Source organism: Crocodylus siamensis, chromosome 4 (assembly GCF_052110815.1).
Source record: "Crocodylus siamensis isolate JL-2025a chromosome 4, ASM5211081v1, whole genome shotgun sequence".
In the NCBI taxonomy this organism is placed as follows: Eukaryota; Metazoa; Chordata; order Crocodylia; family Crocodylidae; genus Crocodylus; species Crocodylus siamensis.
The window spans coordinates 175771400-175789090 of NC_143398.1; the positions used below are offsets into that span (position 1 = coordinate 175771400).

Here is a 17691-nt window from a genome sequence, read left to right on the forward strand (position 1 = left end):
GCATCATCTCATTTGACAAAAACAAAACTTTTCCCATCTGCAAGCAGGTCCAGTCTGAGCTAGAAAAAAGCACAGGAGCAGATATACCAACAGATGTGAGCTCTGATTTAAGCAGCAGTAATATTTTCCTGCTGATCTTTGTTGCTGTAGCAACATCTGTTAGTGCAGTATGCAACATTTTTAGTTAGAAACATTACCTTTGCTGCTGTGTACTGTATGCCCAGAAGTTAAGTACTAAGAAATTATCAGATCACTTTATAGTACAACAGGATTAAAAATGGAGTTGGGGAAAGAAAATTTAAAAGTACTTCAACAATTTTCAGAAATGGTTTTAGCATATGTTGTATCTTAATGCTTCAGAAAGTCAAATGACCTGCTGTTACATGATTTAATAGTACTTTCTAAGACCTTTAAATTTACTTTCACATAGAACTATTTAGATTTAAGGGTTATCCGATTTTTCTTTACACTGCACTGTTTTTGTGTTAATTGGATTTTTAAACCTCAGGTAGATTATTTAAATTCTTCAAGGCAAGAAGTGTGTGTGTGTGTGTGTGTGTGTGTGTGTGTGCTCACACATCCCAGCCCTGGACCGGTTACATGTTCAGTTCAAGCCCCCGTAAGAACAGCCATAAAAACATTTTACATTGCATGTGAAATGTTTTTATAGCTAGTTTGTCATTTTCTGGCACTGTAAATTGGGTGCACATGTAGTACACTGGCCATGTAATGCTGCACCTTAATTGTAACATAAATGTAGTGTGTAGAGGAGGCCTCAGTCTTGACTAGCTCAAGAGCCACACAAGCAGCTGGTGTTAACCAATGAGCCACAGATATATGAGCCCCAGTGAATTGTAGCAATACTACAGTTCAAGGAAACGCTAGAAAAGGTAACTGCATGTGTTGCATAAGCTGTCTGGTTCATGATTGCAGAAATACCTCTCACCACTCTATCCCCAGTGAAGACCAATGGCTCAATGTGTAGTTGGGAGGAAGTATCAAGTGGCATTCCCCTGGGTCTGCCCTGGGTATAGTATTGTTCAACAGCCTCATCAATGATTTGAATGATGGGATTGAGTGCGTGCTTAGTGGATCTGCAAATGACACAAAACTGGGTGGAGGACAGGGCTAGGATCCAAAATGACCTGGATAGACTAGAAAAATGATCTGCACTCAATCAGGAGAGTCAGCAAGGGCAAGTACAAAATGTTCCTAATTTCCTATTTAAAGTCTTGTTTGGACAACTCTTTTGCTTCTGGTGATTTAGCAGTTCATCTATAGAATAACAATAGGAGAGAGAGAGACTGGAGAAATGGTCGGCCATCAATTTGATGAGATTCAGCAATCACAAATGCAAAGTCCTGCACTTGGGATGGGATAATTACATGCATAAATACTGACTGGGGAATGACTGGCTAGGCTGCAGTACTGCAGAAAAGGACCTGGGGGTTACAGTAGATCATAAGTAGAAGATCAGCCAACAGTGTGTTCTTGTCACCAAAAAAGACAACAACATACTGGGTTGTATCAATAGCAGTATCACTTGCAGATTAAGGGAAATAATTCTTCAGCTCAATTCACCACGGATAAAGGCTCACCTGAAGTATTTTATCCTGCTTTAGGTCTTACACTTCAAGGAAGATGTGGATAGACTGGAAGGAGTTCAGCATAGAGTGACAAAAATGGTTAGAGGCCTGAGAAAGCTGAAAGAATGAAGGTTATTTAGTTTGGGGAAGAGAAAACTGAGGGAGGATTTGAAAACCGTCTTCAAATACCTTAAAGGTGATTCTAGAGACAGGCTATTCTCTGTGTCTGTAGAGGATAGGACTATGAGCAATGGGCTGAAGCTGCAGCAAAGGAAATTTAGGTTGGAGGTGAGGAACTTTCTGACTATGGTAGTGGTGAAGCATTGGAACAGGCTGCCTGGGGAAACTGGAATCTCCATCCTTGGAAGTTTTCAAGACCAGATTAGATAGATACTTGGCTGGGATGATATAGTCAGGGCTGATCCTGCCTTGAGCAGGGGGCAGGATTAGATGACCTAGTGAGGTCCCTTCCAGCTCCACTTTCCTGTGAATCTCTTATCATTTTCTGTGAAGGGTCTGAGGTAGCTTGTTAAAGAACCATTTGGTTCTTCAACAAAGCAGCTTGTTGTAGAGGCTGCTTGTGGTTCAGCAGCCTTAGTCTGAATGTTGCTGCTTTAGATGTTGGTGGAATACAGTAGGGCAAGGACTATTCACCAGCAGCCTGAATGGCATGTGCAGCTTTTTGAAGTAATCTCAGTGCCAAAAGAAGACTTGGCTCATGTCTACTTACTCTTTTCTTTAAATGCCTCTCTAGAGACATTTACATTTGGGAAGGAAAATGCTAGAAAAATGGAAATATCAAAAAAATGCTCTAGCTACCAAGTAAAATAATGAACGAATACTTAACAAGAATCAGTTGCCCAAGTGAGCCCTGCTGCCTGTAGTATTTCTGTGCCTGTGGTGAATCCACACTGCCTTACAGTATTTAAACAAATTCCATAAGGGAGTAGAAACTCTTGTGTTTTCACCTGTGCAGAATCTCACTTCTCAGGAGAAAGTCCATAGCCCTTTTCCCCAGGAAAAAAATAATTTATATCATTTGCAAAAGTTCAGCTGTCTGGGGGAAGCAAATGACCGTGAGTTTTCCCCGCTTCTTTAGAGTTTTTAAACGTTCATGTAACAAGCGTGGCAGCAACTTAATGGGAATAGGAGGGATCACATCACACTTGCCAATATTGTTCTCCAGAAAACAAGTCTGATGAAGAGCCAACTGCTTCTAAACCAATAGCAGTCACTTCAGAAGCAGGAAGGGCCAGGTTTCCTTAACACAATAACATCATCCAGCCCAAAGAAAGAGACAAAACCAACAGTTACCTATCAGCAAAAGGCAAGAAATATGTTTCCCTATTTCTCCATAAATTCCTTCCAGATGGCAATGCTGATGTTCAGTCCTAGCAACTCCTGTGATGGCAGCAACATCAAAGAATTCACAGGCAAGGGAAGCCAAGTATACTCTTAGTAATGAACTTCAGAAATCAAGAATGATGGACAGGTCAGCAGCAGCCCATACACCAATAGCAGCAACGTCATATTTGGAGAGGAATCCAGATCGTGGCTGCATTAATAATATTTTCCATTATAGTAAAGTCTGTGCCCTGATGCAGTAAAGTAGTTTTGATGATTTCAGTGAAATTGTTCAAACTCTTACGGTTAAGATGATGATTAAGTGCTTTGTTGGATCAGGGCCCAGTGGGCTGCAGACATTCACTGTGGGAGAGATGGCTGAGTATTAAACTCTTAGCTCATAGATGCCTATGTGCAGGACAGAGAAATGAACAAGTAGGATACAGCAACAGACACCCATCATTAAATCCTTCTCTTTGTTTGATGGCTGAATATAGGGGATTAGGGCACTGTCCTTGAAATTAACTTCCAAACCAAACAAGATTTTTTTTTCAGTATTTAATTTCTCTTCATAAAAATAACAACTATTCTAAAACCACTTCTGTCCTGCCTTCCTCATTCTTCCTGCGGCACGGTTGATAAGAGCTTGGCTTGTAGTGGCATCAAAGTGCCTGTAATTAACAGCTTTTGCCTCAGCTATTTGGTTATGTTTTGGGATAGGAGGCTGAAGCTAACAATCTAGGGAGACCTTGTGATTCCACTGGATCTGCCTGATCTTACCGTCTCCTTTTGAATCTCTTCACTAGGTACTTTTGTCAAATGTCCCAATGTCTTGTTTACTGATTTTAGGGAAGATTCTCTCTCTGGTAGCCTGGATCTTTAAAACATTTTTTAAAATGCATTAGAGTAAATAGACTTTAATTTGTTGTTTGAGAGTTACTGAACTCTGGTTCTGATAAACTTCTTTGGAGGATGGACTTCCTTTGGAGCTCTGCTGTTGTGGAAACATGGAGATTTCAGTTTCAGATCTAGCATTTAGACGAGACTTGAAACTACTATGGTAGGGCCAAGTGGAGGGTGGAAAGACTGTCTCAGCATCTTGACGTCCTGGAACATTCAGCTCTTTAAAGATCACCACAAACCACTCCTACTGCAGCAAACTTAAATACAAGTAAGGTTTAATTGGTAAGAACGAAACCAGTTTAGCCAGATTACTTGGCAGGTCTGTCTGCATCTTGTGGTACTGAAGTCTGAGGGTAACAAAGACATGAGTGCCTATTACAAGGTCAAGATTCTGAGTCTGCCAAGCATCTGAGCAGGTACCCATTCTCACTACATGGTGGGGACATAACTCTGTCTATTATAAATATTTAGTCCAGGTTCCCACTCTCTCAAATGCATAAACTAACATGGTCAGGCCAAATGGCTTCCCACAGATGTCAAGAATCGAGGAAGAGAAAGATGAAACCGTTCCGAGCTCTACCAGTAAGGGCGGCCAGTTTGCTAATCAACACCCTTAGGGATCTCTTTGGGAGGAAAAGCAACCTCAGTAAAGAGCCACTTTCCTATGGTCAGTGGTATATTGAAAGCATAGGATAGGTGCAATACAATCAGCATGAACAATTTTTGTCTACATTATCTATGGCTAATGACAGGAGTTCTGTCCCTTGTTCTAAACCCATATTGAATCAATGGGCAGAGAAGTTGCTGAAACCTAGCTAGCATAAACCATCTCCACCAATTTAGTACTGGAAACAATGTGCTTATTGGCAATAATACTGTCCAAAGAAGCTAGGCTTTCCCTAAATACTGCTTGTTGCGTATGACTGGAACCTTGCCCTTGCAAGAGGCATTCTTGGCAAATCTTATTAATAATGGGCCCAATGTTTTATGTAGTCTATGAATGAGCAGTATCTCCCGGAAAACTCAGGAAGCAAAACTGGACAAACAATACAGGTAACCCATTGTTTCAGCTTCCTTCTAAGATTGTTGCCCCAAAAATGCTCAACCTGGACCAATCCAGTCAGTCACACCTGAAAAAAAAATTTGGACAGTTTTCACTGAGAAACACTTCACACTTACCCTGAGACTTGCTACAGGTTGAAAAAATTCAATTGGTCCAGATTTTGCAGATGCCATGGCTAAGTAGACATGGCATGTTTTGCCTTCATTATTGAATACAGATAGTCTGGGCCACTATTGAGTGGATGTAGAGCAACTCTTCCCCCACCAGTGCTTCAGCCAGTAAGCAAACCCATAGAAATCCAAAGGTTCCTTTTGTCATCTTCTATTTAGTACATCCATTGTATTGTAGTAAAAATCAAACAAGGCATATTGTCACATACATGTGAACTAATATTGTTTTTGTGCAGTTGTATAGTTTGATGTGGAAAAAACCAACAATTCACACTTTGTGTTTAAGTTAGAACATGATCTTGTATAATAACGAACAGCCAAAGAGTTTCTAAAGAATGCTTTCCTTTTTTTCCCTCCCTTGTCTAAACTATGCATTTTCCAAAGGAATTTGATCCTAATCCTGTCAAATATTTGGCATTTGAATTAAAGATCTGCAGTTAACACCTAGACATTGATGAGTCTATTGTTATCTTAAACTAGATAGTTTATTTTATGATTTTATCTTGGAATTATTTGTAGTGTAAATCAAGCAAAAATGGAGTGGACAAGAATTTTAAAGACTGTCCACCTTGTTCTTCATTGTTGAGTTTCCTCTTTAATATGTTTGGCTTTTTAACATCATCTTAAAGTTTTTTATTTGACCTTGGATTAATTGTTCCTAAAAAAAAAAAAAAAAAAGAAAAAAAAAAAAGAAACTACACTATAGTAATGTGAGAGAACTTTCAGAATTTACCTTTTATGCAGGCTCAAACTCCCCTCCTTGGTTTTGCTATACTGATCCCTCAGTGCTCCAGAGCTGTTAGAAGTCCATTTCTTTTCTGTTACTTTAGTAATGGGCGAAGAAAAAAATCACCATACTGGCATCAGCATTGCAGTTAATGCCTAACTTTGCACATGGAGGCACCAAAACTTTTGATACTAGCACCCTGTATTGCTACCAGGACTATTATTTATGCTTATTTCAAGTCGTGGTGGATCTGGTCCTTGGCATTGTCAGGATGACTGCTGCAAATATAGTTACTTATGTTTAAGTAGTTTGTAAAATCAGAGAGTACACGGTCATGCTGTGCTTGTTGTTTCTGATGACTGATTTCTGCTTACCTTTTCAATAGGTTGACAGTGACACAATTTGGAATGAGGTTCATTCATCTGGTGCTGCTCGCTTGGCTGTGGGTTGTGTCATTGAACTTGTTTTTAAAGTGGCCACAGGAGAATTAAAGGTTGGTATGCTAATAACATTTAGTTCTGATATAAGGCTATTGATGGAGGCAGATAGCAGAGCCAGGTCCAAAAAGGGTCTGGATAAATTCATGGATGACCGATCTGGCTGTTGAACAGAATGGTTGGAGATGTTTGTTTCCTCTGGCGTTTCTAAACCAATAAATGGTGGGTACTAGGGAAGGTATTGAATAGGGGATATATAGATCGCTCTAGCTGAGGGGTACTCAACCTCTGGCCCGCAAACCAAATTCCGCCTGCAGAGCCATCATATCTGACCCATGGGGCTCACCACGGTTCTAGAAATTTGGTAGCGGAGGAGTGGTGGCTATTAGTACAGCCACCCTCCCCACTGTCAAATCCCCTTTCCTGTGTGACTGGTTAGATCCAAGCTACACCCCTCGCCCTGCAAGCCCAGACCATGCTTCCTCCACCTCCTGTTTCTGGATCAAGGCCAGGCTATGCCCTCTCCCAGGTTGGGCTGTACACCCCCTTCCTACTCTGCAGGGCCCCTTCCCTCTTGGGGCCTGGTTAAGCTCCTTTCCCCTGCAGGACTGTGTTGAGACTGGCCTACCCCTGATCCTTCCCCCTGGCCCTCCATGCAACCATATGTTGCCTGCTTTGCCTTCTGGGCACTGGATCAGGAACACCAGCTGGATCTTGCCCAAAGGCAGACCAGGCACTGCCAATCCAGCCCACTAGACAAAAAGGTTGGGCATGACTGCTCTAGATGTATCTGGTTCAATATTCTCCCTCTATAGCATCCATTTTTGCCACTGTTAGAGATGGGATACTGGGCTAGATGGATGTTTGGTCTGAGCCAGTATGACCCTTATGTTATTAAGGCTCTGTTCAAGAACCACAGTATGAAATTTATGGTCAGTGTTATACAGAACATCAGACTAAATTATGTTAATTTCTTCTAGGCTTTACTTAAAAAGACCCTTATGGGCATCAACAAGTGGACAGAAATTTCTTAATTATGTTTGAAGGGTTAATTTAAAAAAAGAAAAAAACAAAAAAGTATCCTGTGTAGTCATGGTTCCATTGATGCCCATGAGGGCTTTGTCACTGATAGCAATGGAACTAGATTTCAGTACTGCTTTTTAAGGGGTGTTATTTCAGAAACTTTGATTTTAAAAAATAGCTTCCAGAAATGTCAGACTGACTGTGTCCCTTAAACTAAACTAAAAGAAAACCAGCATGCTGGTATAGCTTTGACTAGAAACCATGACTGTCCATCTGAGAAATCAAAAACTATTGAATAATTCAAAACTAAATCAGCAATTCTAAAAACAATGTGTGCGGATATTACTATGAGTAATATTTCTTTGTGTTTGATCTTCCCTTCTGTATTCTTATTTATTTTTGTACATAGAATGGATTTGCTGTAGTTCGACCTCCAGGTCACCATGCAGAAGAAAGTACACCAATGTAAGTGTCTGTGTGCGCACTAATTGGCCAACTTTAACTTTTATAGCCATTAATGAAGAGAAGTGGGATGTAGAGCTAACAAATGAATGTTGCGATATAGGAGCTAACAAATTAATGTTGGCTTATTATAGATGGGTTTTTTTGGAGTTTGCTATGCAACACTATCAGATTCCAAGTGCTTTGTAATACTTTAGAAACAGGAAAGATCCTGATTTCTTATTTAGTAAGATCAGCATTAGAATCATACCTAAGAATATTTGTAAAGCTCTATTGATGCAAGTACTTCCATCATCCATATCAAGTGTTTATGTGACTGACAGGAGATTTGTAAGTGAAATACACTGAAATTTCCTTTTTAAAATGGAAAAATCAATAATACATTACTTAAAATACTGTATCGGGTATAACAGTACCCTGGGGGTTTGACATTGGAATGTTAAAAGATAATAATAATGTTTTCACGAAGTAAACAAATGAAGTCAGGTCTCTTAAACTCATTTAGTTTTGTAGGGTTTTTATTCCTACCAAATTGAAAGTGTTTTAGGTTTGGCCAAATCCAAATCTGGCTCTAAAGGTAAGAGTTTAATAAAACATATTGAACAGTAGGTCTCCTTCAACTCTGTATATAATTTATTGTTTATTGAACTAGTACATTCCTGGCTTTTGTCACCAATGCATATGTCTTTGAGCGTTTTAGTATTGTTTTGGTGTGAGATCAGAGAGTAGTAACTACTTCTGAATTTAAATCAGCAGTGTTCTGAAACTTCTCTGATCAGGTCCACTGCATTTCTTTTAATCTTTCCACTCCAAATCAAAATAAGGCCTTTCCCTTCTTTCTTTGTGCCTACACTACCATGGTCCAACTTGAGTGAGAACACTGAAGCTTTAGAAATTGGTGAGTGGGCAGTGAGTATACTTCGAGAGCATCTTGCAGAAGAGAGTTTTGGAAAGTATAAAAATGTTCACCATTTCCCGTGAGATCACTGAGTCACCTGCTGGTGTGGTGGGTGGGTTGTGTGTAATTGAGCACACGTGTGTCTGTTAGGGAAGAAAAAAGAGTGAAAGCAATAGAAATTTCTTCCTACTGTGTTATGTCTCAGATGATAAATGTATTAGGACCAAGGCAAACGTATAATTAACACCCCTTTTTCCCCCTCTCTCTCCCTTTCATTACCTCTAGGGGGTTTTGCTATTTTAATTCTGTGGCAATTGCAGCCAAGCTTCTCCAACAGAGACTGAATGTTAGCAAAATCCTTATAGTGGACTGGGTGAGTAAACATTTATTCTTCCAAAAGTAGCAATGGAAGCTTTTTGTCAATTTCTTTAAAATAAAAAATAAAAAGGAGGTCCAGGATTTATAGCTTAGTGAACAAAATCTGGCTCTGGTTTGTCAGAACAAAAATTCCCTTTTAAAAATGTGTTTATTTGTAGTAAACATTTCCTAAAGGGCAGTCTCAATTTTTTGGCAGAATTTGACAAATTCTACCTTTTCCCCCACCTTCCATGGTAAAGCTTTAATGTAGATAATTTCCAAAGATGGCTACCTATGCTGGGTGCTCTCTTTGGGATCATAGGTCCAAAATATTATTTCCATCCTAGTACACACTCCTGATGAGCAGGGATCCTGGTTTTCTCTGATTTTAAAAAATCCAAAATTCCCTGATTTAAAAAATAAATAAATAAATAATCAAACTTTGATTAAAAAATTCAAAATCCGTGTTTTTCCATGATTAAAATGAAACACTGCTAAATGTGTATATATGTGTATAAATAAATAAAATGTCTGTATATACATGCACATGTGCATGTACGTGTGTGTGTGTGTGTGTGTATATATATGTATATCCATTGAACACAATGTTTTACTGAAATATTTACAATTTAAAAGCAGTTTGGAAGCCTACCAGTGCCTCAGTCATTATAATCAGGGATCCTGGTTTTCTCTGATTTTAAAAAAATCCCCAATTTTTGGTTTAAAAAAAAAAGTAACCCCAAATTCAATTTTTCCATGATTTAAATGAAACACCACTGATATATAGAGATAATGATGTTTCATTTTAATCATGGAAAAATGTGGATATGGACTTACTTTTTTTTCTTTTTTTTTTCTTTTTTTTTCTTTTTTTTTTCTTTTTTTTTTTTTTTTACTGAAAATTGGGAATTTTTTTAAACCAGAGAAAACCAGGATCCCTGATTTTATAATAAAATAAATTCTATATACCTATATATTTTGGCATTTGATTTCAGGTTTTTTTATCAAAAATCAGAGCCCCCTTCTCTCACCAAGATACAGGTACAGCTGTGGCTGTCACTCTAGCTTCCTCTGTGATGTTGAGCAGCAGTGGCGATGCATTAGGGGCTTTATGGGGGTGTATATGCACCCCCTAAGAGCACTGGTGCACTCCCTGACAGGCTGTGATCCCCGCTTAGGCAACGGGCAGTGGGGGCAGGCGGGAGCACTGGTGCCCCCATGCAAGTGCTGGCTGGGGAGTGGGAGCACTGGATGTAGCGCCACGGCCACTTCCGCAAGCACTGCAGCCGCTTCCCAGTCAGCACGATCAGCCACGGGGGCTCCCCCCCACCCAGTCAGTGAGATTGGCCATGGGGAGACCCTGCTGAAGGTGGCACCAGTTGCCCATGCTGAGCAGCCCCTGATATGCTGGTGCTCTTCACTCCCAAGTTGCAGCCCCCACCCAGCCCTGCCAATGCCCCCTACTCCCAACCTGCAGCCCCTGCCTACTCCCCCTTTCTCCTGGCAGCAGCTCCCCCCTGCACCAGAATGTGGGTCCAGCTGCAGGTATTCCTTCCACCCCCCAACACACACATGCACATGCACTTTTTGGCACTGAGCAGCCCTGACGCTGGCACCCTTCTTCTGCCCATCTGTTGCCCCTTACTCCCAAGCCACAGCCCCTCCAAGCCCTGCCATTGCCCCAAAACAGCAGCAGGGCTTCCCTGCACCAGGACACAGGTTCAGCTAAAGTTGTCCCCCGTGCTGCTTTCTGGCTGTGAGCAGTGCTGGCCCCCGCTGTTCTGCTCCATGTATCTGTTGGCAGCAATAAGGGCTGGGTTCAAGTTTTGCAGGATCCTGAATAAGTTTATCTTTGGCTTAAGCCCCCACCCAAAAACCTAGGACAACTAGATTTAAACTGGCGTGTCCCGAATAAAATAAACAAACTTCTCCCTTGCAAGCAGTGTACCAACAAAAGCCAGACTTACTATAAGACAAAAGGGAAAGAAACACAAAATACAACCTAGAGCACTTCTAAACTCTAATTACCTGGCCACTAGCAGACTGTCTGCTCTGTCTTCTGGCTAGGGTGTACAGACTGCTAGTCTCACCCCTAGAGGGTCATGTGACTAGCCTGATTGCCAGCTGCTTCCCCATATCCTGACTCCTGGAACCTGATTCACATTCTTTAGGGTGACTTATACATTCTTTTCTTTTCTTTTCTTTTCTTTGAATGTGATGTCCAGAGGATGATGTAAAAATTTGGGATGCATCAAAACATGAGTCAGTATGTAGGACTGACTCAATTTGTGATTGCATTTTCTTTTCTTGGAAAGCTCAAAATCAAGTGTTTTCTGCAAAAAAAGCAAGCAAGCTCCAAGATTTTGTTGGGGATAAAAACAGAAGTTGCTGGTTCCCAGCAGAAAAGGTGGGAAGCCTTCCCACCCAAGAGAAAACTGCAGCAAGCCCTACTGGAGCCTTGGAACACAGGGGGCCCCCTCAGCCCTGCCAGTGCCCCTCATTCCCAACCTGTAGCCTCCTGGACCCCCAGCCCTGCTGGAAGGGGCCTCCAGCTCTCCAGGCCCTAACAAAGGTTACAGGAGGCAGAGTGAGTCTGAACCAGCCCTGGCTGGTCTCAGATTCTCTGCCCCTGCCCTCGTTCCCTCCACCTCCAGAATGGGCCTAGTCTCCAACTTATTGCAGACAGGAACTTTGCCAGCCACAGGGCAGCTGTTTGCAAAAGGGGAAACCTGCAGTTTCCCACTTTAAAGGGGAAAATCCGTATTTTTTTGTACAGAAGCAAAGCCCAGATCCCTGGTTATAAGTTAGTTAAGGCACAAAAATTTACAGCCTTGACCAACCTGCCTTGGCTTAAGCAAGCTCTGCATAGGTTAACCCCCTGCTGAGGGCTAGGGTGCAGTGTGTGCACATTTGAGCAATCATGAACACTGGCAAACTTCTCTGAATGATTGTTTTTTCAAAAGTTTACAAACCTTCATTTGGATGTCAAGTGGTTGTTTTAGGATTGGGGTATGACAAATTATCCAAGTTAGGCAAAGTGTTCTAAAATAGCTTGCTATTAGGTCACTAGAGTTTATAAGACAGCATCAACAGATACCGTATGCCTTGTACAGATAGGGCGTACAAATTAAAGTGTAAACATATTTTCCGTATGGCCTTCCACATGGACACACTTTTCCAGTGTTTCTTTACTCTTCCTTTACATGTCACTGTTTGTTTGTATCAGAATTGCTGGAACATTTGGAAAACTATGATAATTGCATCTGAGCATTAACAGCACTTCCACAGGGGAGCTGAGCTGTCTGGTTGTGGATTTTGCCTTTTGTTCCCCTTCACTGCACCGCTTTTAAGTTGCCCTCCCCTATAGCTTAGCCTTCCCATTTCGGCACAGAGCCTTAAATGGATGTTTGCTATGCAATTAATTAATCTGAATTAATGTTCCGATTTATAGTGATTAACATAATGCCTCTAAAACGTCCATATAAATCCAATTATATCCAAAAAAAATACATGAACAGAAGTTGGGGGGTTTTTTGTTGGTGGTGGTTTTTTTAACTCGTTACCTTATCCAGATATGTTAAATTGAAAATATAACAAGAATCATTTCAGTTATTGTAAGCTGCTTAATTCAGGTTAAAAATATATATATATCTGATAAATTTTAATCTGTATTATTACTGATGTACTAATCCTTCTCATATAATGCAATCTTTCCCCAAAGGATGTACACCATGGAAACGGTACTCAGCAAGCTTTCTACAGTGACCCTAATGTTCTTTACATTTCACTACATCGCTATGATGATGGGAACTTCTTCCCAGGCAGTGGCGCTCCTGATGAGGTAAGAATATTATTAAACATAATACCTGTCCTCCACAGAGTTTGGTATGATAGGTAGAAACTGCTGTAGTTGCAATTCAGATTCATTGACAGAACTGTGGGGACCTCCATACAGGAAGAAATGTCTTGGCAGATGCCTATTGAAAAAATTTACTGCCTGTGCGTGTGCAAAAGAATGAATTTTATTATTCTAAGAAATTACATTTAACCCTTAGCATGGCTCTCAAGAAGGACGATTCCTTGGTAAACAACCATAGTTAAAAAATCAGGATCAATATAATTACATTCTCTCCAGTCAGTATTGAGCTTTCACTTTTGTTTCACAGAATAAAGTCAGTTGTCCCAAGCTGCATTTCTGTTTACTGGAGAATATAACTCAGTGTGCATTTTAGTGCTGCCATCTAAACAAGGCAAGTGTTTTGCAAAATACTATAGAAATGAGTTTATAGTTCCTGCATGTGCTCACCAGTACACCACATGAATCTGAATTCCTGAAGAAAGTTAGCAGTTTGTCAGTGCTGATAATGCCCAGTAATAATGTAGTGCCATTGTAATAATGCCCATTCATTACTCAGAGAAGTGTGCAACATTGAGAACAGTTTTTGTTACCTTTGGCAAGCTAGATATGAGATATTTTAGCTACGGAGCCATTGGAATTATCAAACAACATCCAGCAAACGCTGCTAGAATTCCCGAAGCCTTCTACAAATGAGCCACGCAAATTAAAGTGGAAATATTTTTTTTTTCTTTGACCTTGCGAAGTGATACCATACTAATGATTTCTTTCATTCTGTACTGAACTGCATCCTTCAAGAAGCAAAGTTTAGGCCTCCTCTTTGAAAGAGTACCCGTGAGCTATTTTTTCCTGTTCTCATTGTTTGGTGGAATCTGTTGTTCATTCTCTTACAAGGGCATACTTGTGTCTCATGTTGTCTTCTGTTTTTCGTAAGAGAATACGGTTGGCATGAAAATGCATTTTTGTTTTAAAACCCACAGTAATTCGCCTTCCTTATAACAAACAAGCCAGAAATTATTCATTGCACAGAATTCTGTAGTTCTTGGTTTCCAACCTCATTGTAAGCTGACCTCATTAAACAATACTGGATACGTGGTTTACCAGAATGGTCTCCCAGAAAATATTTGCCACCAACTCATTCAGTGTTTTGACTTCTTATTTCAGTTTGCTCTCAGGTTATTTGCCTCTAGTTTCTGATCAGTTTTGCATAGAATTGAAACTAACCTCTGTTTAGCAAGTGTAAATAGAGAGAAAAGCATATAAGGGCTCATGAATATATCTGGAAACTGTTCTGTATTTAAATAAAGTAATTCTTATTATACACAATGACCTGAAATGCTTAATATTTTACCTGACTCCATAATTTTGAATAATACTGAGATAAACAAAATTGTTCCTTCCCAACAGAGATGCACTTACAAATGTAAATATATATACATACATATACGTGCATATGTATATTAATATAGTTATAAATAAATGTATTCAAAGTCTAGTTGAATAATTTAGCTAACTTTATTTACCCTGAAGCATTATAAAAAGAGCTTAAAATGTCTTAGAATTTCTTACCCTGCTACTGCTTTATTGTTTTATTATCTTGCTTGTATATCACGACTGGAACAATGGCCAGCAGTTTTGTGGGAAAAGTGTAACTGTTACTGTAGGCCAGAGGAGTACCACAAGACCTTAGATTTTTGCAGGAGCCACATTCATGCTGACTCTAGAAAATAACTTAATAACCTAATTATGTGTTAGAAAATTTAATCTGGGTTTGAAAGACATGTCATCCTAGGCACTAAATTATATATTGTAAAATAGGGCATGTAAAATGGCGTTTTCCAAATGTTTTAGGAATTAAAAAGTATATGTTAGTCTCAGCTGTAATTTTAATGCAGTATAGACCCACATGGTTTTCCAACAGCTGGTATTTACTGGAATTTAGTCAAAGAAAAATTTGAAACTAAAACTCTGTTGTTTATCTCAACTAATATAACTCCCTATGCAGCTGTATAATACTTCTACGTTCATATCCTAGATTAGCCAGTATTAGGTAACAATTATATGCCAGAATTTTAGTTTTCATTATAAAATGTAGGCTTACATTTTTAACCAGATGTGTTTATCACAACTGTCACCTATAATGAAATCTCACACTATAATGGGGTGAGCAAGTGGAGATACAACTTTCATTTACTACCAATACCCATTTATACCAATTACATTCTATTGGCTGGAATATATTCTTTTCACCAGCAGAGGGGGGCCTGACTCTGGATAAAACCAAGGAGTATAAAATACATAGAAGTCCCATATTTATTTAGGGACTGTGTTCTTAAGTAACATTCATTCCTTAGTTTACCAGTGATCAACTACTTCATATTCATTCACAGTGCTTGCATAGAATTAAGCATGTGAGAGAATGTGAAAGGTTTAATAATTATCTCCTTCTTGATCTAAGAAAGACTAGAGGGGGAAAAACTCAGTACTGCATTCATAAACTTTTAAATCCGGAATAGAAAAAACAAATATGGCAGACTTGCTACATCAACAGAATTTTCAAAAATTTAATTCAATATATTTTTCTCATCTTTAGGTTGGCACAGGACCAGGTGTTGGTTTCAATGTTAATATGGCCTTTACTGGGGGCCTTGATCCACCAATGGGAGATACAGAATACTTGACTGCTTTCAGGTAACATTGATGCCATCCTTATACAAAATTCAACTGAAATGAGATCTTCCAGTAGTGAAATCTCTCCTTTTTTCTTGGAGGGTTTTTTGTGCACTAAATGAAAAGCATAATTCCCAAGTCATTGCAATTATTTTGTACATGTATAGCTGAGGCTAAATTAATACAAGAGGGATGTTCTTAACTATTAGGTTATAGACAGATGTCACATTTATTCCTCCATAAAAATGTTTATGGAGACACGAAACCCAAACAAACAGATGTTCAGATGCCTCAGGTTGCATCACGAATGCCCAAAATTGTGACCACAACAATTTGTAGTAATAGTTTATGCTGTCTTTTCATGGCAAACATCTGCTTGCTTGTGGTATGGGAGTGCAGGCAGCTCCGTCCACTCCCCTTTTCCCCAGAACTTTAAAGGCACATCGTTGAAACTAGGTAGCAGTGGTAGAGGGTCTAAGTAATATGCCAAACATTAAAATTAATGTAGGATACTTTTTTGCCACAAAGAAGTTTCACTTCCAATTTCTGTGAGGCAGGTTAGCCATTTTTATCAAGGGATAGATTGCTTAAACATGTGGCATATTATGACTCAGCATGTAAAACTTGTACTAATTACATGACAGATGTAACAATCTGCCATGAATGCCCAGAGTAAAGGGGAATGGGATCCAGAATGGAACAAAGCATTGTTATCTGTTTCAGGGTTGAATGTCCCATCCTTAACACTGAAGACCTTTTGCTTTAACTTACTCTGCTTACCTGTTGATACCCATTCTCATTTGTTCTTATTCTACATATGCTCTTGGCACTTAATTTGGGCTTGTGTTAACCCATTTTGATTTTTCACCTCTGAGAAGATGAAAAAAAAAAGAGCCAGAGCTCTGAGTAAGAAATGACCAAGTTGCATAAAAACTGATGGGTTTAAATTGCATAAATAAAATTAGACCATTTTGTTTAAACATTTTTGTTTAAATTAAATATAGTTGAAAAGAAAAGCTGTTTAAAATTGTGAATTGACACCTTACTGCTAAGCTATTAAAACTTTTATTCTAAATAAAAAATAATAAATCATACACGTTTGCTTCTGAAATGAAGAAGACACTGATGCTGTACCAGCTTTTGACAGCAGTAGTCTATTTTTCATGTTCAGAGTATTTTCCTTACAAGTAATTCAATTCAGTGACTAATTACTCAAATTTGAGACTCCAGTTGCAATTTGATAATATAGGAAAACTTGTTTTCCTAATCTGATTTATTGAACAAAAATTAGGTGTGTGAGATTCAAGGGTGCCACACAGTATTAGCAGTCTTCGGTGTGCAAGTGATTCACAAAATAGTCAAAGATTTCAAGGTGGAATCTATTCCGTCAGAAAAAGACCATGACAAATCTGACTTAAGGGTGCTTTCCAACAGAAAAAATGCTGTATTATTTTTCCTTAGTCAAATTATAAATGAAATTAGTTTTTTAAATGGGGTACCACTAAATTCACTTGGACTGTACTGTATCCATTTTTGGGCTCCACGCTTCAAGAAAGATGTGGACTGACTGGAAAGAGTCCGGAGAAGAGCAACGAGAATGATTAGCAGTTTGGAAGCATGGCTTGGGAGAAAAGGCTGAAAGAGCTATGGCTATTTAGTCTGGAGAAGAGAAGATTATGAGGAGGTTTGATAACAGTCTTTAAATACCTGCAGGGCAGTTAGAGAGAGGATGGAGACAGACTTTTCTCTGTGGCTGTAGAGGATAGGACTAAGAGAAATGGCATCAAGTTGCAACAGAGAAAATTCAGGTTGTAGATCAGAAAGAGCTTTTTGACTGTAAGGGTAGTTGAGCGTTGAATCAGACTGTCTAGAGAAGTTGTGTATTCTTCATCCCTGGAAATTTTCAAGAGCAGATTAGGCAGATACTTAGTTGGGATGGCTTAGTCAGGGATGATCTTATCTTGAGCTAGGAGCTGCACTAGATGCCTTGTGAGATCCCTTCCAGCCCTGCTTTCCTATGATTCTATGACTTGGTCCATCTTGGAGGTGACTCAGTGTGGTCATGGATCATATTCTTTCCTTACTGTCCCAATAAACTCAGTGAACTCGGTTATTTCTCTCTTTATTTCAATGACTGTGGCTAGATGGGGCTGAGGTGTGGGATAGTGCAGGACTGGCTGGAGACCCACTTAAGG

General features: G+C 39.5%; 1 protein-coding gene across 13 annotated transcripts in view; it reads left to right on the forward strand.

Moving 5' to 3' along the window:
* The window catches only part of HDAC4 (histone deacetylase 4), a 423758-nt gene that overhangs the window by 366908 nt on the left and 39159 nt on the right, over positions 1-17691 (forward strand). For all 13 annotated transcript variants that reach the window (XM_090044962.1, XM_090044959.1, XM_090044963.1 and 10 more), the window contains 5 exons: positions 6179-6286; positions 7663-7718; positions 8899-8986; positions 12692-12811; positions 15420-15517. In XM_090044962.1, the coding sequence (XP_089901088.1) occupies positions 6179-6286; positions 7663-7718; positions 8899-8986; positions 12692-12811; positions 15420-15517 (470 nt within the window). The remainder of the gene's footprint in view (positions 1-6178; positions 6287-7662; positions 7719-8898; positions 8987-12691; positions 12812-15419; positions 15518-17691) is intronic.